Source organism: Sus scrofa, chromosome 13, assembly GCF_000003025.6.
Source record: "Sus scrofa isolate TJ Tabasco breed Duroc chromosome 13, Sscrofa11.1, whole genome shotgun sequence".
Classification (NCBI taxonomy): domain Eukaryota; kingdom Metazoa; phylum Chordata; class Mammalia; order Artiodactyla; family Suidae; genus Sus; species Sus scrofa.
In genome coordinates this window covers 114111546-114136128 of record NC_010455.5, presented here as the reverse complement: position 1 = coordinate 114136128, position 24583 = coordinate 114111546, and the positions used below count along the sequence as shown (strand labels likewise).

The 24583-nt window shown below is 37.1% G+C and overlaps 1 protein-coding gene across 12 annotated transcripts in view; it reads right to left on the bottom strand.

Moving 5' to 3' along the window:
* The window catches only part of NAALADL2 (N-acetylated alpha-linked acidic dipeptidase like 2), a 1365504-nt gene that overhangs the window by 79486 nt on the left and 1261435 nt on the right, over positions 1-24583 (bottom strand). For all 12 annotated transcript variants that reach the window (XR_002338111.1, XM_021071192.1, XM_021071188.1 and 9 more), the window contains one exon: positions 706-799. Coding sequence is in view for 11 of the 12 variants with exons in the window: in XM_021071192.1 (XP_020926851.1) it covers positions 706-799 (94 nt within the window). In the remaining variant the exon portion in view is untranslated. The remainder of the gene's footprint in view (positions 1-705; positions 800-24583) is intronic.

The following is a 24583-nucleotide window of genomic DNA, read 5'->3' as shown; positions in this document are numbered from 1 at the left end:
ATTTGTATGTAGATAAAGGGAAAATAAGGGTAATTATTACGGTGATTTAGAATTCTGTAGAAAGAGATACATTCAAACATGAAGGAACTGAAATAGAGATTATGGAAATAATCTCCTGGTTTTCCCCTTGTAATCTTTCATCTAGGATGAACCAATACTTCAGTCAAATGGGATATGGCCCCTACTTCATGGAAACCAATCCCAAGGGAGAAATTTCTGGGCCAGTCTTGTTTGAACTGACTGAATATCAGGAAGGTATATCTCATTCTTTTTTATTTTTTTGCTTTTTAGGGCCACACCTGTGGCATGTGGGAGTTCCTAGGCTAGGGGCTGAATCAGAGCTACCGCTACCAGCCTACACCACAGCCACAGCAACTCCAGATCTGAGCCATGTCTGTGACTTACAGCACAGCTCACAGCAACATTGGATCCCCAACCCATTGAGTGAGGCCAAGGATCTAACCCACATCCTCATAGATACTAGTCATACTTGTTTCTGTTGCACCACAATAGGTACTCCCTACCTTGTTCTTATTGACATGGAAGCCAAAATTCTTCTAAGCCCTTGTCATGTTCACCCTCTATTGAAAGGGAGGTGCTAGCATTGCCATAAGAAAGATAGTAGATAACTTGATTCATTCCTTGTTGGAAATTAGTTGAACTATTTTTCATTTGCTGAAATTACTATAATTAAAAAAAAATTACCTTTAAGGCTGTTTTGAACTTCTAAAGCTATATCGAGAGCATTAAATGGCAGAACTGGTTCGTTGGCAATTTGCAAAATCACCTCTCCTGAGAGCTGAAAGAAAAAGAAAAAAAATGCTGGAATTTAGTATTAATGTTTTTGTTTGTTTTTCATTATTTCATACACCCTTACATTCTTATCCTGAAGTAAAAAAACACAGAGGAAAAACATAATTTTATAAAATCCCTTTTTGTTTTAAACCTCATTTTATTTTATTTTTCTATAAAGAAAAAAGTTCTCAGTATCTTTTTCATGTCTCAGAAAAGCATAAGGCAATAAAATGTTTTCTTCCTTTGGGGGTTAAAATATTAAGAAACAGCTTCCCTAGTTGAAGGAGTTCTAATATTTACACTTTAAAACTATTCTTTATAAAACAGTTCAGAATGTCACATGATAAAACAGTCAAGAGAAACAACTGCAAATCCATAGCTGGTTATTAGACCAAATAAAATTCTGGACAAAATGAGTGACCAATTTATTTCACATAAATGTAATTAATTTTAAAAATCCTTTGAAATCCAAGTACTATTTTCCTCGATATATTCCTATGCTATATCCCTAATCAATTTCCAAAATGTGTCAGAACTAATACCATTTCTACATCTTTGAGATCAATGTTTAAATCAAACTAGAAAAATATAAAATTTTAAATGGCATCTGCAAAACTCACATCTGGAATTTTCACACGTGCATATGCCTCTACCACTGCACTCTAAAACTGTGTCTGAAAACCAACATATGTACTGTAGCTGAACTAGCATCTGCTTAATAGACTGAACAAGTTATATGCATTTTTATACATCTCAAAGGAACTTAGGGCTGGAGGCAAATGCCATTGTTACTTCCGCCCTTTCTCTCAAGTGATATTTAATATTTACCTGGGCTCAACAAATGTCCCTACATCTCTTATAACCTTGAAGCTGGCACACAGGGAAATGTGGCTGTGTTGATGTTATTAATACACTATGAAATGTTGTTAGTGAATGAAAACATTGTCTTGTGAAACTACACAAGGGAAATTAGCACACTGACTTGAGACAGTGGAGAACACATAAAAGAAATAACTTACAAGGAAAATATGATGTTAAATATTCAAATCTACATATTCAACAAGGGTCAAATTTCATTTAATATTAAAAAGTTACATTTCCCAGTCGTTTGCACAATTTACATCATGATAAAAGTACCATTCAATTTGGTCTTCTATATACTTGGGGAAATGCATTTCTCAGAAATAGAGAGAAAAAGGATACACCTTTGATATCATTTTACTTCTCTGATATAGTTTTCTCCCAAATGTAGCAACCACTTCTCCCCAGATGCATCAGGTATTTTGCAGAGTTTTATACCCAGAATATGATCATAAAAATCCTAGGAAACTACCTACTCAAATTACACTGTACTTCAGAAAAAAAAAAAAAAAAAAAGCATTATCTGCAATAGGTTAATACGAATCCTGTTTCTATTCCACTCTACCCCATCCAAATCATGCAAGGAATACTGACATTTGGAAATAAATTATTTGTAAGAGCAATGTTTAAAGGCAATTAAGAAGAACTATGCTTTCGGAGTTCCTGTTGTGGTGCAGCGGAAATGATTCAAGGTAGGGACCATGAGGTTATGGGTTTGATCCCTGGCCTCACTCAGTGGGTTAAGGATCTGGCATTGCTGTGACCTGTGATATAGGTCACAGATGTGGCTAGGATCCTCTATGGCTGTGGCTGTGGCCTAGCGGTGTAGGACGGCAGCTACAGCTCCTATTCAACCCCTAGCCTGGGAACCTCCATATGCTGCAGGTGCGGCCCTAAAAAGTTTAAAAAAAAAAAAAGAAGAAGAAGAATTATGCTTTATTTTTCCAATTTGCACTGGAGAATAAAAACTACAGAACAGATATTTTTTGCTTACACTCTGGAATCTGGAAACTACACATTACCAAAATTAAAATGAAAGAATGGGGAGGGAGGAGAAAGGCTACTTTGTGTGCTGCACAAGGTTGTTTTGTTTTCTTTTCGAATCATTTGGCAGCTAGAACAACTGGAATATCTATAAGCCAACCACCTTACTGTGTCTTTCAAAAAGAAGCTGGCAACAAATATTGGGAGTTCCAAGGCACTTGGCACACTATAGAATGTTTTGAGCAAATCAGCTTTTTTGCAGCTTCATTAGTAAAAGGGAGTTTTTTATATGCCTTGCTATGCAGTGAGAAGTGACAAGCCATACTGCAGACTCTTCTTGCCTATTTTGGAACTGACTCTCATTCAGCCATACCGAAGTATCCTTCCTTTATATTTGTATAAGGCCCTATTCTTTTCAAAATGCCTTATATTCATTTCATTGTCTGATTTCATTATCTTGCCAAATCTAGAGGCAAATAGTAAAGGAATTAGTTCTGTATTAAAAACATTGAGTATAAGCCTTACTGGGTTCTGTCTAAAATGGCTACATAGAAGGTTCCCGAACTCTTCCCAGAGACACATAAAGTTTACAGCTCTACACAAAACAATTCCCTATGGGAAAAAAAAAAAATCTAGAAAGTGGCTGGGAAAACACACTGGGCAAACATACAAACAAACAAAAAAAACCACAATGAAATGAATAAGACATGCTTATGCCATAAACCCTAACAAATCACAGTGGCATCAAATAAGAAAGGCACTCAAAACTAGATTCTCCCTGAGGAGAGAAGGGTTTAGAGCCAATATTTAGTGTCCCAACTTTTAAAACATCCACCGAGGGAAAAGCCCACAGAACATCTAGCCCTAAAAGCCAATGGAACTCTGTCCATAAGATATACAACACTGTAGCAAAAAATCAAGTGCTTAATGAACCTAAGTGGACTAATTGTTACTCTCTCCATAAAGCTCAATACAGAGGAAGCAGGCAAAAAATTCCCACCTCCCAGTCTTTCCCTGAAAGAGGCCCATGGGAATACTTTAAAAGGGTTGTTGCCTTAGGGTCAGACCTCTAATTTAGCCCACATCTAGATATACAATGCCATCCTTCCTGGAAATCAACAAAGCCAATAGACCAAGCATTCTCCCATTTTTTTTCAGGGCCACACCTGAAGCATATGGAGGTTCCCAGGCTAGGGGGTGAATTGTAGCTGTAGCTGCTGGCCTACATCACAGCCACAACAATGTGGGATCCGAGCCACATCTGCCATCTACACCACAGCTCATGGTAATGCCAGATCCTCAACCCACTGATCCTGAGTGAGGCCAGGGACTGAACCTGCACCCTCATGGATGCTAGTCAGATTTGTTTCCACTGAGCCACAACAGGAACTCCTCAGCATTCTTCCTATAGCCTGCTCCAAACCACCAGTACTCTCTAGAATGAGGTTGTATACATGTCTGGCAACCTGACATTTGCAACTGCCACTCAGGAACTTAATCATTTGGCTCTGATGGCCAGCATGGCTTGAATTTATGGGTCCTACAATACTCTGGCACTGGGAGCTATGTCTAGCACTTATGATGGAGCCTGATAATGTGAGAAAAAAGAATGTATACATGTATGTATAACTGGGTCACCATGCTACAGAGTAGAAAATTGACAGAACAGTGTAAACCAACTGTAATGGAAAAAATAAAAATCATTATATAAAAAAAAATTAAAAAAATAAAAATAAACACTATTTTTTTTTTTTGGTGTTCTCAGCACAAAGGGAGTAGACAGAAATACCCATCTCCAACTTTTTCCCTGAAAGAGGTTTTTTGCATATTTTGAAAGCTACTGCCTGCAAATCTGACTTCTAATTAACCTGAGTTCTAAGTGCTGACTGAGATCCTTCCTTTTGGGATACTAACAGGTCTTAGCACAGTCTCAACTACTGGGAGAAATTTTTAAAAAGGGGGGATCTGGGGAGGCTTGGAAAATCCAAAGCTTTGAAATACAATCAAGAGATAGGACTGGGCTGAAGAATAAGTTTCATATCCTACATGAGACCATTCCTCAAGAATGGGAGAGGGAGTTGTTAAATCTAATGAACAGAAACCAACATAGAGAGTCAAGGAAAATGAAGAAACAGAGAAACAAGTTCCAAACAAAAGAATAAGATAACATTCCAGAACCAAACCTTAACAAAATGAAGATAAATGCTTTACCTGATAAAGAATTAAAGGTAATGTCACAAATTTGCTCACCAAAGTCAGAAGGACTTTGCATTAACAAAGTGATAATTTCAATAAAGTGAAAGAAAGTATATCAAGTACTAAATAGAAACCATTTAAATAGAAACTGGGATTCAGTTCAGTTCAGTTCTTAAAAATACAATAACTGAAGTGGAAAATTCAATAGAAGGTTCAGCAGAAAACTAGATCAATTCAAAAGAGAAGATCAATGGACTAGAAGACAGGGTAATGGAAATCATCAAATCAGGAGAAGAAAAAAGATAAAAAATGAAAAAAGAGTGAAAATAGGTTAATGGACATATGGTACAACATAAAACACATAAATATTTGCATTATATGGGTCCCAAAGAAGAAAAAAGAGTGAAGGGAGCAGAAAGCTTACTCAAAAAAGGAAAAAACATAGTGGCCAAAATCTTCTCTCTCCTGGGGAAAGGAACAAACATCCAGATCCACGAATCCTAGAAAGCACCAAATGAGATGATTCCAGACAGACTGAAATAGAGCCACATTAAAATTAAATCATGAAAGCTGAAGACAAGGAGTGAATCTTAAAAGCAGCAGGAGAAAAATAATTTTTTATGTACAAGAGAACTGCCATAAGAATTTCACCAGAATTTTCAGAAAATTTGCAGTCTGGAAGAGACTGGGATAATATATTCAATGTGCTGAAAGAAAAGAAAAGAAAGCAAACAAACAAACAAAAAAAGTGCCAGCTAAGAATACTCTATCTGGCAAAGCAGTCCTTCCAAACTGAAAGAGAGATATAAGAGTTTTCCAGACCAGAAAAGCTGAATAAGTTTATTACCACTAGATCAGTCTTACAAGATATATTAAAGGAAATGCTTGAAGCTGAAATGAAAGGACAGTAATTATAGGAAAACATATGGAAGTATATATTTCACTGGTAATGGTAAACACTCAGTTAAATTCAGAATACTCTAATCTCTTGTAGTGATGGGTAAATCACTTGTAAATTAGTATAAAGTTTAAAAGACAAAGCTATTAAAATAACTACAATAATTTTAATGGATTTACAAGATAAAAGATAAACTTAACATCAAAAAAATTGGGGGAATGTGAGAGTAAAAATATAGAACTTTACTATGTGTTTGAATCTAAGTTGTTATCAACTTAAAATTGACTGTTATAAATACAGGATATTTTATGTAAACTGAATGGTAACTACAGGATAGACATATAGTAGACACACAAAATATAAAAAGAAAAATATCTGAAAATACTGCTACAGAAAATCATCAAATATCAAAAGAAGAGAGCAAAGGAAAAAGGTAACAAAGTAATTATAAAACAGCCAGAAAAAAATGAATGAAATATCAATAGTAAGTCCATACCTATCAATAAATACTTTAAATGTAAATTGACTAAATTTTCTAAAGGAAAGACACAGAATGGTTGAATGGAAAAACAAAACAAACCAAAACAAAGCACAGGAGACTCATTTCAGCTTTATAGGCCAACAGAAACTGAATAAAAGAGCTGGACAAAGATTTTTCATGTAAATGGAAACCCAAAGAAAGCAGAGGCAACTGTACTTTTATAAGACATAAATGAAACATGAGACAAAGAAAGTTGTTATGTAATGATAAGAGTCAATTCAACATGAGGATATAACATGTAAATATTTATGTACTAACATAGAATGATTTAAATGTTTAACTCAAATATGAACAAATCTGAAAGGATAAATAGACAGCAATTGAAAATAGCAGAGGGCTTCTATATGTTGCTTTCAACAATGAATTTACTATTCAGACAGAACATCCATAAACAAGACTTGGACTTAAACTACACTTTAGATGAGATGCACATTTATGGAATATTCATCCAACAGCAGCAGAACACACACTCTTCTCAAGTGCATGTGGAACATACTCCAGGATAGACCATAGGCTAGGTCACAAAACAAGTCAATGAATTTCAGAAGACCAAAATCATATCCAGCATTTTTTTCAACCACAGTGATATGATATGAAACTGAAATCAATGACAAAAGAAAACTTGAAAATTCACAAATATGTTGAGATTCAGGGTTGTGAAACATCTCCTTGGCTCAGGTAGCTGAGGTCCATGACATTGGCAACTATGTGATCCTTGACAGCAAGATCTGTGGGTGGTCCAGAGTGGCTGCAAGGACTTTCAGTGTCCTCAGCAGCAAGGGACCATGGGAGGTGGTAATGGTAGCTGGTGTATAGGTGCTGGGCTGCTGTGCTGGTTGCACATATCTTCATGATGGCAGGAACTGGCAGCAGGCACACCCATATTGGCAGATTTGGATCAGTGACAGGGGCTGAGGGCATGAGAAACTATAGGACATGTACAGCTGTATAGGATAGTTGCAGGCTTGTGCATTGTAGTGTAATGGTCAAAAGTCAGTATCAGCAGTATGCAAGTTTGAACTACAGGGGATACCTGCAAGCACACGCCCCTGAGATAGGGGTCAATATTGGCCCCCAGTACAGGGGCAACTATGGGGCCTTTGGCTGTTGGAGTGTACTTGGTGTGGCTGCAGAGCCTTACCATGGATGCTCAAACAACAATAGACAACAGTGTCAAGAGTTGGGGCCAGTGATGTACAGGTGCACAGCTACACAGGGGCTAGCTGTTTATATGAATGGAGATCAGACCAGAGGGGTTGGTGCCAGGTCCTTTGTGCAGTGCCCTGAAAGGTGGTGGAAGCTGGTCATTCATTCTGTTCTCTATTTTCCTACAGTAAGAACCTCTCTCTGGCTAGGGAGTTCCCTCTCAGCACTGAGCAGTGCCAGCCTGAGAAATGTAAAGATACAGGAAAAATATGTTATTTTTATGTGATTATTCTCAGATTATTTTGTATCACTATGTCCTAAAACTTCTTATGTGGACCCCAGAACTATTCCAGAGCTATTTTCATTCTTGGAAAGCCATCTAATTCTTGTCTTTGTGTGAGGATGGAGGCTGCTATCTCCTACTCTGCCATCTTGGTGACATCACTCCCCTGAGCTGTCCGAATCCCATTATAATAACTTCACAAGCACACTACCTGCATCAAGATCCCTGTGTCCTTTCTTCACTCTTCCCAGACCATCCTACCCCTGACCAGAGGACTAAGGAAGAATATATTAGAATGAAAAAAATAAGTGTTTAACAGAAGTAAAAGAGTAAAAAAAAAGGATTATATTAAGAAATGAGGTAATGAACACCACATTGCTAAAGTTTTTCTTCCTTACTGCGTACTATTGGTGTCTCGAAAGTTAGTGATTTCATTGGTGTTAGGCAAGATCAGATTGTCAAAAGAAAATAATTACTAAAAGAGCTTTTATTTAGATTTTAAAGGTAATAAAGACAAATGATAGTTATCTAACATTAAAGTTTCTTTCTTTTATTTTTTTTGTCTTTTTGCTATTTCTTTGGGGCCGCTCCCGCAGCATAGGGAGGTTCCCAGGCTAGGGGTCAAATTGGAGTGCAGCACCGGCCTATGCCAGAGCCACAGCAACGCAGGATCCGAGCCACGTCTGCAACCTACACCACAGCTCACAGCAATGCTGGATCGTTAACCCACTGAGCAAGGGCAGGGACCGAACCTGCAACCTCATGGTTCCTAGTCGGATTCATTAACCACTGCATCATGATGGGAACTCCCTAAAGTTTCTCTTTCTTCAGCTTGAAATAATTTGAGTTGTATTTAAAGTTTCAAAAGAGTGTTCATAGATATTTAATAAGGGGAAATAGACCTACACACATATATATTTTTTTGAACTTTGTAAATAAAAATCTGTTGCCTTGTTGGAAGGTATTTTTATAGTCTCTGACTTTGTCACAAATTTTTCCCTTATTCACCAGTCTAGAAAAACAAACAAACAAAAAAATTATTTACTAAATCAAATATCTATATTAGGGTCCCCTCAGTTATCATATTGTATTGACCAGTATGATGACTGTATTCACAACAAATATTTTAAATTAATTGACTAGTTAATACATGAATAATGTATGTAGACGTAAGTAGGTTCACTAAAGCAGTACCAATGAATATCTGTGTTCTATAATATAATTTCTGTTTAGTTACAAGCAAAGCTACTCAGTAAACATGTGGTTTGTTCCACTTTTATAATTCCAAATTAAAGTAACTATAGTTTACACCTCATCCCTAAGCTATAAGTTACACTATCATTGTGTAATTGTTTTATATGTCCTTAGTCAGACGTAAAATGAAATATCGCCTCACTATAGAAGGTAATACTAAGAGATAAGTATAACACTTAAGAAGTTGAGAGAGACTGGATTGCTGTGGCATGGTGTGATATACCAAATAGTGGATGAATCATGAATCATCCCACTAGTAGCTATTGAGCCTTTATTATGTGATTATCATTGGGCTATGAAGGAAAAAAGAGAAATATAAGACAGCTTCTCCCCATAAGACTTACTTTTCTGTAAGTCTTACCACTCTTACACAATAGGAAAAATAAATTAACAGTATAAAATTAGCACACATGGGTTTCTTGTTGTGGTTTAGTGGGTTAAGAACCTAACATAGTGTCCCTGACCATGCAGCTTGAATCCCTGGCCTCGTTCAGTAGTCTAAGAATCCATATGTGGCATTGCTGCAAGCTTCAGTGTAGGTCACCGATGCCATTCAGATTCCATGTTGCCATGGCTATGGTGCAGGTCTCAGCTCCAGTTCTTATTTGACCCCTAGCCTGGGAACATTCATATGCCACAGGTATGGCCATAAAGAGAAAAATAACAATAAAAATTTTAAATATTAGCACACATGAATCTTTTGTTTCCTAGAAAGCACCACTTTCTTCTCCACTTTTAACACACCATGGGTTTATACCACATATATATTTTGGATGCTCAAAATTCTAGTATATAAAATGTGAAAGATAGCCCACTGAAGGGGACTAAAATAGATAAAACACCCTGGAGTAAGAATAAGCATAGATTTATTTTTAGAGAAACATGAAAAAAAACAGTATGAGTGCAGTTAAGTTCTTGGTTAGTGGGAAGGGATTTTGCATGTGAGGTGTAGGATGTGGCATCAGAAACCCTAAAATTCAATCAAGGCACATGGTCATGATTCCGTGATCTGTAGGGAGTCTTTCCCCCTTCCCTCACCTTTCAGAGCAGAGGCATTATCTGAAAAATTATGGTCTGCAGAGAGTCTTCATAACACAGTTATGTGCTGCATCACACCTTTCAGGTTGTTGTGTTCATTCTGAAGTGACCTGACTCTGATTTATGTCACTTTATAGCATAGCAGAAAACCCCCTATTTGGCCACAAACACCCTGTGGATAACAAACTTCAGGGCAGCCAGCCATGGGGAAGGGGACTCAGGGTATCTCCCTACAGATGAGCAGAACTTCCTAGTCCTCAGGACTCCTTTCTGGAGGTGGGATGAAAGGAAGGGAGAGGAAGCATGGATGTATTCCTGACAAACCCAGCCAGCTTTCCCAGCAAGAGAAGAAATTAAATGGTGCTAAACAAAATTAGTATAAAAAATATATGTACCTCTAATGTGGCTAAAATTCAGTGTTGATTCTCTCATTATTTCTCATAGGGAATATTCCACAAACTCCCAGGTCGATCTAAATGCCTGCCTATAACCTCCACATTACAGTTAGAGTTATGCAGTGACTTATTCAAAATATACTTCATATGCATCTCCTCAAAAACAGACCTGTCTGTGCTGCTTCCCTTCTATTGCTCCTCCTTAGATTTGAGAAATCGATGGGATCCAACACTCAACTCAAAAACCTATAATCAGGCAAGCCTGTTTATGGAGAAAAAATGACTCAAAAATAAAACTTTCTTAGAAAATCAAGGACTTATATATCCCCCATAACTATCATAAAATATCACTTCAGATCAAGCCACATCACAGAAACCAGAGAACAAAACTTAAAATTACACAACAGTTCTCTCAGCTCTGTAAAGATTGCATAAGGAGTGGAAACACCCAGTCACCTTGGAAGAGGCTCCAGGTATTGCCAACGGATAAGTCTAGGCTCCTTTACTTATTTATTTTTTTCTTTTTGGGGCCATGCCTCAGCATAAGTAAGTTCCTATGCCAGAGGTTGAATCAGAGCTGCAGCTGCAGGCCTAAGCCATAACCACAGCAACACTGAATCCAAGCTGCATCTGTGACCTACACCACAGTTTACAGCAACACCAGATCCTTAACCCACTGGGTGAAGCCAGGGATCAAACCCGCATCCTCACAGAGACAATGTCAGGTCCTTAACCTGCTGAGCTAAACCAGGAACTCTGAGGGCTTCTTTCTGTGGAGACATTTTGATGACAATTTTAGGAGGCCATGTTTCTACTGTTCTGCACACACATTTACAAAATTCAGTAGTAGGGGGAGAAAGACAGGAAAATTGTTACAGAATCCCTAAACTTCCAGGAAAGATATGACCTCACCTTTCCCTTCCTGAGATTTCAAAGATTTTAGATGAGCTTTTCTGGGCTGAGGTAGTCTCAAATAAAGTTACCTGATAACAGAGGATTTGCAAAATTAATGATGAATTCCAAAAGCTTCTGAGAGGAAAATTCATTTTAAGGAAAAGAAGAATTTTAATCAAGGAAAATATATGGGATAGTTGAGTCTTAACATTTGTGGCTATTCTTAGGAACTCCCTGTGACTGATCTTGCCTGGTCTATAGGCCTAATGCAGAGACAGTATTTGTGAACGTAAAGATCTATGTTGACAAACAGTGGTAAACTTGGGAACTCAGAATCTTGTGCAGTGGAATACCCATGGCGCAGACTACCAGGTAAGAGAGAGCCTTTTCTCTCTAGCACTCTGAAAACTACTTTTTCAGTCACCACCATGTTTTTTGCAGCTGCCAAGGACTACATAAGAATTCTGGGACCTGTCATTTTGGGACTGACACATGCTCTCACACCAGACTTGCTACAGCTGAAAGACCATGCAAAAGCTCTCAGGGTCTCTTGGATATGATGGCAGATTGATGGGATATGGATTAAAGAAAAGGAGGCATAAATGCAATATTTATCCACAGCAGTTTAATTTGATGATTAAAAACATGAGCTCTTAATTTATCTTCTAAACTGATAAAGGTATATTTTTTAGAAACACGCACTAACCATCTCTGCAGGCTAGGACATTAAACATCCAAGACCACCTCTAATGGCAAGAAACTAATGGGCTAGAAATATAAATTCACTCCTTTTCAGCCGTGGCTCCTGTTGGAAACCCATCTCTCAGTGTTCTCAGCCTGAACTCTGAACACACAAGTTTATCATGAGCCTTACTTTGACTTCCCCAGGAAACAGACTTGAGACAAAATGTGACTGCAAGTAGTTCATAGAGAGGTTAGGGTAACTGAGGAGGAGAGATGAGAAAGGGAAGATGGCCCATAGAATTGGATTTCAAATGAAAACCACTCAGAGAGAGGCAAGATGGCCATTGGAGACTTCAGATTCATTTGGGAAGAACATTTTGGCCTCTCATCACACCCAAATTCCCACTAAAATAAAACTCATACTTAGTATTAAAAAAAGTCACTGTGGGTGACAGGAAATTAATCCTACTAGAGGATATCTGAGAACAAGGGAAAAGTAACTCTCTCAGAATTTTCTCTTAAAAATAGCAAGGAAGCTGGATCTTGATTCCTCAACTCTCATTAGTCATTGGATGAGGCTAGTTTCATGGAGGTGTTAAATATTTAACCCTCTGGACTGCTGTCCATGCCTGAAGAAAGCCTTAGGCAAAGAAATAGAAATCTGTTGCTAAAAGAGAATCCTGACTTTCTATTCTCAGACCACAAAAGTATCTGATATAATTTTTTTCAATGTTAAGATATATTTCCTCTTTCAGTGACTGTCACCACCCATTTGTTATTAAATTGTAGCAGAGAAAATTTATTTACAGATTAATTTGGAAATAAGTTATTGGTGTTATAGTGATTATTTTTAGTGCATTTAGTCATTTTTTTGGCTTGTAACACAGTTGTAACTTATGTTAATCTTACTGTAATTAGAGAAGGAATATCATATGTTGATATTTCTAAGCTTATGGACAAAAGACACTTGAAAGTAGCAAATTTATTTTGTACTATGTTTAGTAGTAATTTTCATAGAATTATATGTATATGTTGACTGACAAATTAAAAATTAACTGTCTATTATATTTCACTACTAACTTCAGAACAATATTAATCATAGAAGTAATAATGATAATAATAATAATAGCAGGCAACATTTATGAGCTCAGGCATCATTCTAATTTTTTTACATAATTAATTAATTTAATTATTATAATAGCCTTATTTTATTTTACAGATGAGGAAACAGGTATTGCTCAGTTAAGTAACTTTTCAAAAGTCGCTTAAGTAGTACATGGTAATTCTGAGATTTCAGCAGGCCAAGCATTCTGGCTGCAGAAATATGGCCTCTTACACTAAATTACATCTTTTTCTTTCTTTTACAATGCCTCCAAAGTAAGAGGGATTCAACAGATTAACAAATCAGGAATACCAGTGGTTACTGAGACAACATTTACCAAATATGAACATGTGATTCTAAAGAATAACCAAGGGCTGATTACATCCATCAGGCATAGTTAAAATCAAGACCACAAATAGTCCTATCAGGAATTATAACCCTTGATACTTGCCAATGTCGGTTCTCATGTATGTAATTTTGCTTTCCTAAGCCTATAAAAATGGATGTAGAGATTTTATGAAGTAAAACAAATTCTTTTCTAAGATGCCCTAAGTGAATTAAGTATTTTCTCATTTTTCTTATGATAAAGAGCATTGATTAAATATGTATCAAATGCAACTGGAAGACTGAGGGTAATAAACAAGAGGGATCAGCTCATATGTATAAAGATTGATGTTTAACTTAGGATACTGTAAATTATGATTACTCTGACTTTGAGTTCTTTGGACAAGGTTTTAAGGAACTATTTAAAAAAGGAAGAACACTTATCAAATGGTTATCAGTAATAACCCGTGCATCCATATTCATACTGCTTGAGGGCATTTCTAGTATTAAATCAATATTTACTGGACACTGATACATGTCAGAGACTTTGTTAGCGGCTAAGAATTTTTCAGGCTTTTCTCATGAGAGGAGACATATGTTGGCTATTATGATTTAATAGTTAAATGGTATTTGGTGCTATGAAAAAGTATTCAGGGATCCTAATGCATCTGAGGGAGTCAGGAAAGGCTTCCTTGGGAAAATCCTTCTGTAGGAAAAGCTATATATGCTACAGGAAAAAATCAGGAGCAAAATGGTGCAAAGCACATGTTCTTGTATCAATTTGCATAGGGTTGCTTAGTTGGATTTTATGTATCTTGACACAACAATAACATTAAAATATTAAAAGTATATTTTATTATTTATCTTACATATATTTCATGAAAGTTTCTTTGAAAGAAAAAGTCATGTCTCTGGGTAGACAGAGCTACCTCCCCTCCCCCATCTTCCCCTGCCCCCATCAATACCATGACTGAAATCAAGTTCTCTGTTGTTGCAGATATCACTAACAGTTCTGTGTGGCAAACAGGATAGGGGTGGTTTATTTTTCAAAGGGTAATTGTATGTTTATTTTTATTAAATCATGCATTTTGCAAATTATCCAAAGTAATTAATCATGGAAAGAAAGATTAGAGAATAGATTTAGCAGAGTTTGTAATAATGCAAAAGAAACATACATCAAGTATACATAATGAAATAGAGAAAGAGAGAGGAAATGATTTCCTATTTATAGCTTATTTTTAGAAACTGTATTTTCAGAGCATAATGATAGATTGGTATACATGTAAAATAATGGTGGTTTTAGTTTGCTGTTTAAGAATTTAATAAAACAGTACTTCAGTAGAGCATAAGGAAAGGATTCCTTCCTAATGTCCAATCAATAAACAAAGGATATCTTGGTAATAATGGATTTGATTTCATATTAAGTCAATTATTTAGCTAATATATTAGTATCATTTTAATATACATTGTCAACGTAATTACTACTTTCTGTATATTAAAACAAAACAAAAAAAACAAAAAAATAAAAAATAAAGTAAACCTCTCTTCTACAGATTTGGACATTGGGTAAAATTTTGTTTTCTAAAAATAATATGTTCAGGAAGTCAGAGGCAAAGCAAGATGGCGGAGGAGTAAGAGGTCACACATACCTTCTCCCACAAACACATCAAAAAAACACATCTACATGTAAAACTACTCACACAGAATGTCAACTGAATGCTGGCAGAAAAACTTAAACCTCCAAAAAGGGCAAGAAACTCTTGACATAACTGGATAGAACAAAAGAAAACAAGAGAGAGAAAAGGAACCAGGATGGGACTAGCATTCCCATTCCCAAGAGAGAGCTGTGAAAGAGAAAAGGAACCCACCTCCTGGGAAGCCACCTAACTGAAGAAAGATCAGCTGAGACGGCGGGACCTCAAAGTCACCGAGAAAAGAGTAGCAGCTGGACTGAGAGCAGCAGAGCAGAGTGAGAGACACACAGATCGTCTGAATCACTGGCTGGGACACCACAATCTGAGATGCTCAGGCGGGGTCTGGGCACTGAGAGTCAGGCTCTGGAGGTCAGTCTCGCAGAGAGAACAGGGGATGGCATGAGGGGCTAAGGAACAGTGTGTCATGGGCTAAGGAGGGAAACACCACAGCAGAGGGAACCCGGGAGAAGGTCTGGAACAGAAGGAGAGGCAAGCCACCGTTGTTGGGGAGGGAAGTGGAGGAGGGGCAGGCTGGCAGTGGAAACTCCCTGTGCTGGAGCTTGCACATGCCTGCAGGCTTAGAGGGTGGGGCAGCTCTGTGGAGACTACTGGCAGCAAGAAGCCTCCTGCTCCTTTAGAGGAGATTAGGTGCTTCTTGTGCAGGCTACCAGTGGCCAGGCACCTACTGTGTGGGCTAAGGGCATAAAGGGGCTCACTGCCACGTGGTGCCTCTTGCATGATCTACAGGTGACAGGGACAGACTGTGGCAGTTATCTCAGAGGTCAGAGGGAGGTGTCACTTACCACCACCGGGGGCCTGTGAGTGGGCTCCACCAACGAACCATCACCTCAGGGGTTGCCAAAAATGAAAAAAAGGCATTGCAACCAAGCACCATACACTGTTGCTCTCACTCCCCTGGGAACACACCCATCCTGCGGCTGCCACTGCCAAATGCTCTGGGTGCACCTTGTCACTGTCCCTTCCCAAGACCCTACAACTGGGAGAAACTGGTGCAGCACCTCCTGAATGAGCTAAGCGGGACAGGATGCTTCTTGCATGGTCTGCAGGTGGCAGGAGCAAACCACTGCAGTTATCTCTGATTCCAGAGGTGGGTGTAGCCCACTGCCATAGGAGGTGTCTGAACAAAAATCACTTGGAGACCCATTCACCTAAAGGGCACCACAGAGAGGAGAGCATTGTGACCAAACACCACCTGTTGGTGCTCTCACACCCCTGGGAACACACCCACCCTGTGGTTGACATTGCCAAACGTTCTGATCAGTACCCACACACCTGACCTCTGTCACTTCCCAGGATCCTGCAACTAGGACTAGCCTTTACAACACCTCATATTTTGGCTAAGTGAGACGGGTTGCTTCATGTATGGTCTACAGGTGGTGGGGGCAAAACACTGCAGTTATCACTGACTCTAGAGATGGTCATGGCCTGCTCCCAATAGGAGTCCCTGAACAGGTACCATCTGTGGCTCCAATCACCTCCGAGGGGGGTATTACAATCAAACCCATGCTGTTTTTGCTCTCACTCCCCTGAGAACTCATGCACCCTGATGTTGCTACTGCCAAATGCTCTGGTCACCTCGAAGATCTGCCTAGAGCTTATTACCACTTCCCAGGGCCCTGCAACTAGGAGTAGCCTGTGGCACCTTGCTTCAAGTCCTTGCTGCTATTGAGAGCCCAATGACCATGCACTGACTGCTGGCCCTACTCATTGCTTCCTTCTCCCTGAAAACACACTGATCATCCTGGGAACAACAGCCTGCTCACAATGAAGAAAGAGACAGCAAATATTCAAACTCCCACACCAAAAATAAATAGTAACAAAAAATAAAAATGGGGTATTCTTGCATGGAAGTAGCCTTACAAGACTACAGTTTGGCTTCCCCAAACTCACAGAAAAAGAAAAACACAAGCAAAATGAAGAAGCACAGAAACCATTCCCAGTTAAAGCAACAGGAGAATTCACATAAAGCAGCCAACAATGAAAAAGACCTCTGCAGTCTGACAGACATTGAGTTCAAAAGGGAGGTATTAAAAATAACTGAAGGAATTAAGAGAAGATATTAACAGTAATGCAGATTCCTTTAGAAAGGAACTAGAAAATATAAGGAGGAGCCAAGAAAAACTAGAAAACTCATTTGCAGAGACCAAACTGAGCTTAAGGCAATAAAGAGAAGAACAAATAATGCAGAGGAATGAATTAATGACGTGGAAGATAAAAAAATGGAAACCACCCATTCAGGACAGCAGAGAAAAAAACAAATGAAAAAACGTGAAAGCAATATGAGAGACCTATGGGATAATATAAAGCAGGCCAATCTACACATAATAGGAATTCCAGAAGGAAAAGAAGAAGAAAGGGGGATTGAAAATATATTTGAAGAAATAATGGCTGAAAACTTTCCAAATCTAAAGCAAACTGATATCAAGATACAGGAAGCACAGAGGGCCCCAAACCAGCTGAACCCAAACAGACCCACACCAAGACATATTATAATGAAAATGGCAAAAGTTAAAGATAAAGAGAGGATTATAAAGGCAGCAAGCAAAAAGCAAAGCATTAATTATAAGGGAACCCCCATAAGGCTATCAGCTGATTTGTCTATAGAAACACTACAGGCAAGAAGGGAGTAGCAAGATATATTTAAAGTGCTGAAAGGAAAAAAATTTCAACCTAGAATACTCTATCTAGTAAGAATATCATTTAAATTAGAAGGCGAAATAAATAATTTCTCCAACAAACAAAAGCTAAAAGAGTACAGCAATACTAAACCCATTCTAACAGAGATATTGGAAGGGCTTCTTTAAATTAAAAAAAAAAAAAAGAGAGAGAGAGAGAGAAACAAGAGAAAAAAGAAGAATTAGGATGGAGGAAACCACATGGGAAAGCAATCACTTAAATAAGCCAGCATACAGATCTAAACATGAAGATGTTAAAAAAAAAAAAAGACTAAAATCATACAATGTGGGGAAAGAAAGTAGGAAAATATAGTCTCATTTTTTTATTATTTTAATGATGTGTCTGAGTCTATATGACTATCAGGCAAAAGCAAGCAGAGATAGGAAGGGCTTAACATGCTTAAAAACAGGGAAACCACAAATCAAAACCAAATATTACATTTACAAAAACTGAAAAGGAAAGTACTCAAGCATAAAATAAATGGAAATCATCCAACCAAAAAAAGAAAAGAAGAAAAGAGAAACATAGAATCAACTGGAAAACAAGGTTTAAAATGGCAATAAATACATAGCTATCAATAATCACACTAAATGTCAATGGTCTGAACGCTCCAATAAAAAGACACAGAGTGGCAGATTGGATAAAAAAGCAAAAAGCTTCCATCTGCTCCCTACAAGAAACTCACCTTAGAGCAAAGGACACATATAGATTGAAAGTGAGGGGATGGGAAAAGATATTTCATGCCAATGGACAAGAGAGGAAAGCAGGAGTTGCAATACTCATATCAGACAAAACAGACTTTAAAACAAAGGCCATAAAGAAAGACAAAGAAGGACACTATTAAATAATAAAAGGATCCATTCAAGAAGAGGATATTGCAATCATCAATATATATGCCCCTAATATAGGAGCACCCAGATACCTACATTAAATACTAACAGACATAAAAGGAGAAATCGATGGGAGTACAATCATAGTAGGAGACTTTAACACCCCACTCACAACAATGGACAGATCCACTAGACAGAAAATCGATAAGCAGCAGAGATCCTAAAGGACACAATAGAAAAGTTAGACCTAATTGAGTTTTTAGGACATTACATCCAAAAAATCAGAATATAATTCTTCTCAAGGGCACATGGAACATTTTCAAGAATTGATCACATATTGGGGCACAAAAGTAACCTCAACAAATTTAAGAATATAGAAATTATTTCAAGTATCTTCTCTGACCACAATGGCATGAAACTAGAAATCAACCACGGGAAAAGAAATGAGAAAAAACTGACTACATGGAGACTAAACGACATGGAGGCTAAACCAATGGGTCAATGAGGAAAGCAAGAAGGAAATTAAAAAATACCTCGAGACAAATGACAATGAAGACACAAGCATTCAAAATCTAAGGAATGCCATAAAAGCAGTGTTCAGAGGGAAATTCGTAGCAATACAGGCCTTCCTCAAAAAAAAAAAAAAAGAAAAATCTCAACTCAACAACTTAACCCACCACCTAAATGAATTAGAAAAAGAACAACAAGAAAAACCTAAACTCAGCAGAAGGAAGGAAATCATAAAGATCAAAGAGGAAATCAATAAAATCGATTCAAAAAATAAAAGAAATCAATAAAACCAAGAGCTGCTTCTTTGAAAAGGTAAACAAAATTGACAAACCTCTGACTAGACTCACCAAGAAGAGGTGAGAAAAAACCCAAATAGACAAAATAAGAAATGAAAGAGGAGAAATAACAATGGATAATGCAGTAATACAAAAAAAAAATGAGATAATACTATGAACAATTGAATGCCAACAAATTTGACAACATGGAAGAAATGGACAACTTTCTAGAGACTTACACCCTGCAAAACTGAATCAAGAAGAAATAGATCAACTGAACAGACCGATCACTAGTAATGAAATTGAATACATCATAAAAACACTCCCTACAAATAAAAGTCCAGGACCAGATGGCTTCACAGGTGAATTCTACCAAACATACAAAGAGGAATTTATATTCATCCTCCTTAAACTTTTTCAAAAGGTTGAAGAAGAGGGAACGCTCCCAAAGATATTCTATGATGCCACCATCACCCTAATTCCAAAACCAGACAAATATACACAAAAAGAGAAAACTATAGGCCGATATCTTTGATGAATATAGACTCAAAATTTCTCAATAAAATTTTAGCCATCTGAATCCAACAACACATCCAAAAGATCATACACCACGACCAGGTAGGATTCATCCCAGGTTCACAAGGGTAGTTCAATATATGCAAATCAATCAGCATCAAACATCACATTAACAAGAGAAAAGTCAAACACCACATGATCATCTCAATAGATCCAGAAAAAGCATTTGACAAAGTCCAATATCCATTCAGGATAAAAACTCTTACCAAAGTAGGTACAGAGGGAACATACCTTAACATAATTAAAGCCATTGATGACAAACCCACAGCAAATATAATACTCAATGTAGACAAGCTGAAAGCCTTTCCACTAATATCTGGAAGAAGACAAGGATGTCCACTCTCACCACTGTTATTCAACATACTACTGGAGGTCCTAGCCACAGCAATCAGACAAACAAAAGAAATAAAAGGCATACAAATAGGAAGAGAAGAGGTAAAACTGTCACTATATGCCGATGACAAGATACTATACATAGAAAACCCAAGGACTCAATCCAAAAACTATTTGAACTGATCAACAAGTTCAGCAAAGTAGCAGGATATAAGATTAACATTCAGAAATCAGTCACATTTCTGCATACTAACAATGAAATATTAGAAAAGGAATACAAAAAATACAATACCTTTTAAAATTGCACCCCAAAAAATCAGATACCTGGGAAAACACCTGACCAAGAAGGTAAAGGACTTATATACCAATAACTATAAAACATTAGTCAAGGAAATTAAAGAAGATGTAAAGAAATGGAAAGATATTCCATGTTCCTGGGTTGGAAAAAATAATATTGTAAAAATGGCCAAACTACCCAAAGCAATCTACAGATTCAATGCAATCCCTATCAAATTACCCATGGCATTTTTCACAGAACTGGAACACACAATCCAAAAGTTTATATGGCACCACAAAAGACCCGGAATTGCCAAAGCAATCCTGAGGAACAAATACCAAGCAGGAGGCATACCTCTCAGACTTCAGGCAATATTACAAAGCTACAGATATCAAGACAGTGTGGTACTGATACCAAAACAGACATATAGACAAATGGAAGAGACTAGAGAACCCAGAAATAAACCCAGACTCCTAAGGTTAATTAATCTTTACCAAGGAGGCCAGAATGTAAAATGGGAGAAAGACAGTCTATTCAGCAAGAATTGCTGGGAAACCTGGACAGCTGCATGTAAATCAATGAAACTAGAACACACTCTCACACCATGCATGAAAATAATCTCAAAATGGCTTAAAGACTTAAATATAAGACAAGATACCATCAAACTCCGGGAAAAGAACATAGGCAAAACATTCTCTGACATCAACCTTATGAATATTTTCTCAGGTTAGTCTCCCAAAGCAACAGAAATAAAAGCAACAATAAACCAATGGGAACTAATCAAACTGACAAGCTTTTGAACAGCAAAGGAAACCAAAAAACAAACAAAAAGACAACTTATAGAATGGGAGAAAATAATTTCAAATGATGCAACTGACGAGGGCCTAATCTCTAAAATATACAAGAGGCTTATACAACTCAACAGCCAAAAAGCCAACAACCCAATGGAAAAATGGGTAAAAGACCTGAATAGACATTTTTCCAAGGAAGATGTACAGATGGCCAACAAGCACATGAAAAAATACTCAACATCACTGATTATTAGAGAAATGCAAATCAAAATTACCATGAGATACCACCCCACACCCGTCAAAGTGGCCATCATTAATAAATCAACAAATAAATTCTGGAAGGGGTGTGGTGAATAGGGAACCCTCCTGCACTGGTGGTGGGAATGTCAGCTGGTACAACGACTATGGAGATCAGTATGGAGGTGCCTTTGAAATCTATCCATAGAACTATCATATGACCCCACAATGCCACTCTTGGGCATATATCTGGACAAAACTTTCCTTAAAAAAGACACATGCACCAAACATGTTCATTGCAGCAGTATATTCACAATAGCCAAGACGTAAACAACCCAAATGTCCATCAACAGATGATTAGATTAGGAAGATGTGGTATATATACACAATGGAATACTACTCAGCCATAAAAATGAACAAAATGATGCAATTTGCAGCAACATGGATGGAACTAGAGACTCTTATCCTGAGTGAAGTAAGTCAGAATGAGACAGACAAATACCATATGACATCACTTATATCTGGAATCTAATATACGGCACAAATGAACCTTTCCGCAGAAAAGAAAATCATGGACTTGCAGAATAAACTTGTGGTTTCCAAGAGGGAGGGGCAGGGAGTGGGGTGTTTGGGGAGCTTGGGGTTAATAAACTATTGACTTGGGAATGGATTAGCAATGAGATCCTGCTATGTAACAATGGGAACTTTGGTCACTTATGATGGAGCATGATAATGTGTGAAAATAGAATGTGTACATGTATGTGTAACTGGGTCACCATGCTATACAGTAGAAAAAAAATTGTATTGGGAAATAACTATTAAAATAATAATTATAATTATAATAAAAGAAGTATAAAATATGTTCATAATATTGTTCTTTTTTTGCAAAAATATTAACATAGAAAAATGACAACATGTTTCTATATTATAGAGCCAATAAGGGCAGTATATTAAGCTGGAGATGTGAGAATGAAAAATAGAGAAACTGATTATTCTTTTGATCTTTCTGAAGTATCTCTTTCTATCTAGAGGTATTTTGAATGATGCCCAAATATATGTGAACCTTACTATATGCAATTACATTGTTAATGCAGTTTCTTTTCTGGCTGTAAATGCAATAAATGTTATGTTACATCCTACAGAGTGAGATGACATTTTTAGAATATTGAAAGAAAAACAACAGCTTTAGAAACTTTGGTTTATGATTAAAATCATGACAAGTTTCTTATATCAACTTTATATGAACTAGATGCTATTGTTCAGTGGAATCCAAACATGTATATATATACACACACATACACACACACACAGAAATAAGGACTTGCACAAACAGCTCACAGTCTAGCTCTAACATTTCTATGATTTTTCTCTTTTTCTTTAATGTTGCTTAGTGATATACAGGACTCTTACAGCTGCTTGATTCTCAAACATCCCAGGATGCCCCACAGAATGACACAGACCAATAGCTCGAGAACTTTTAAAAATTATTATCAAGAAGCACAATATGCTCTTTATTTTTATAATTCATTTTAGAATACTTTATCTTAGAGATATTTGTTTTGAAGTAGATTTTACATAAAGTGCTTATAAAGAGTCCTGAGTTAATAAACCCTAACCACATGAAGCAGTTCTTGTAGTTAAGAGGGTTATGGATTGGAAGCCAAGATATTAGCAAAGAAAAAAAAAAAAAGAACATACAAGTGTTTCATCCAAAAGGTCAAATGATAAATGATGAAAAAAAAACAGTAGTCACTATGGACAGCAATAGCTTAAGAATGCTTCTTTGAGATTTTACTTTCAATGGACCTGAAAGAAAAAAGCAGCAGGGAGATTTGAAGGCAACTCTCTCAGCAAGATGACAAACTCAATGCACGTTCTGATTCCAAACATGAAGTCAGTTTTCATGGAAGGAAGATTCTTTTAAACGAGAAAAGGAAAAAAGTTGAAGAAGAAGACTATGTTGAATGGATCTCTGTCCTTGTCAATGTTCCCATTTACATTGAAATGACTGGACAAGGTTAAAAAAAACAAACTTTTTTTTAAAGCAACACAATGTAATTATTAATAAATTAACCTGGAAAAAAAGCTTATACCATTCCAAAGCCTGGTCTGGAATGGTGAACATAAGAAGGTTCTCACGTCTTTATTTCTTTTGATGATTGGTAATTTGTGTTTCCATATGACTACCATCACCTAAAATCATGGTATATATGTTGTTGAAAACACAATGCCCTTCAATTTGGAATGTATAGATTCAGTCCTCACACCTCCTTGGGTCTTGGTTTCCTTATCCATAAGACCTTATTCTGTAAAACCCAATCGTGGTATTGTCTTGCATTTTTAACTTCTAGTTGGTTACTGAGGAGTACTGAGCATGTTGAGGGATTCAATCTAAGGACAAAAGTTGGGGATGTCTAGAGAGTCTAATGTGACTAATTTGTAGAACCTGGAATGGCTTTTAACCAACTTTCATGTTTACCATGACAAACTCCATGTTTTGTGGGTCATCACTTACACAGATACTATGAATTGAGCAGTCTCTTCCACAAGGAGAGAAGGTATATAAAGGCCAGGATTCAGTAGGGCCTGTCTTTAGCTGCTGATTGAAATGTAGGGGAGACATCGTTCTACAAACTTCAGGAATTTTTCTTCCTTTGCTTTCTGATGTTTGTGTGGTCTTTGCATTTTTAGCTCCTCAGAGAAAATATGAACATTATACTACCCATTACCAAATAATATTTCTTTTCATTCTGTGCAAAGAAACTAGTTCAATAAAGAGATGATATAGTACATTAATGAGTTTTGCCTGTTTCAAAGGAAGGAAGAGGAAAGGAGTATTAATTGAAAATCTATGTACTAGACCCTTCATTAGCACATGTGAATACATGATTTCATTTAATTTTGCCAACAAACCTGCCAGATTTCATTAAGCAATGATGGTAATAATGCAGATTGGAGAAAGTCTGTG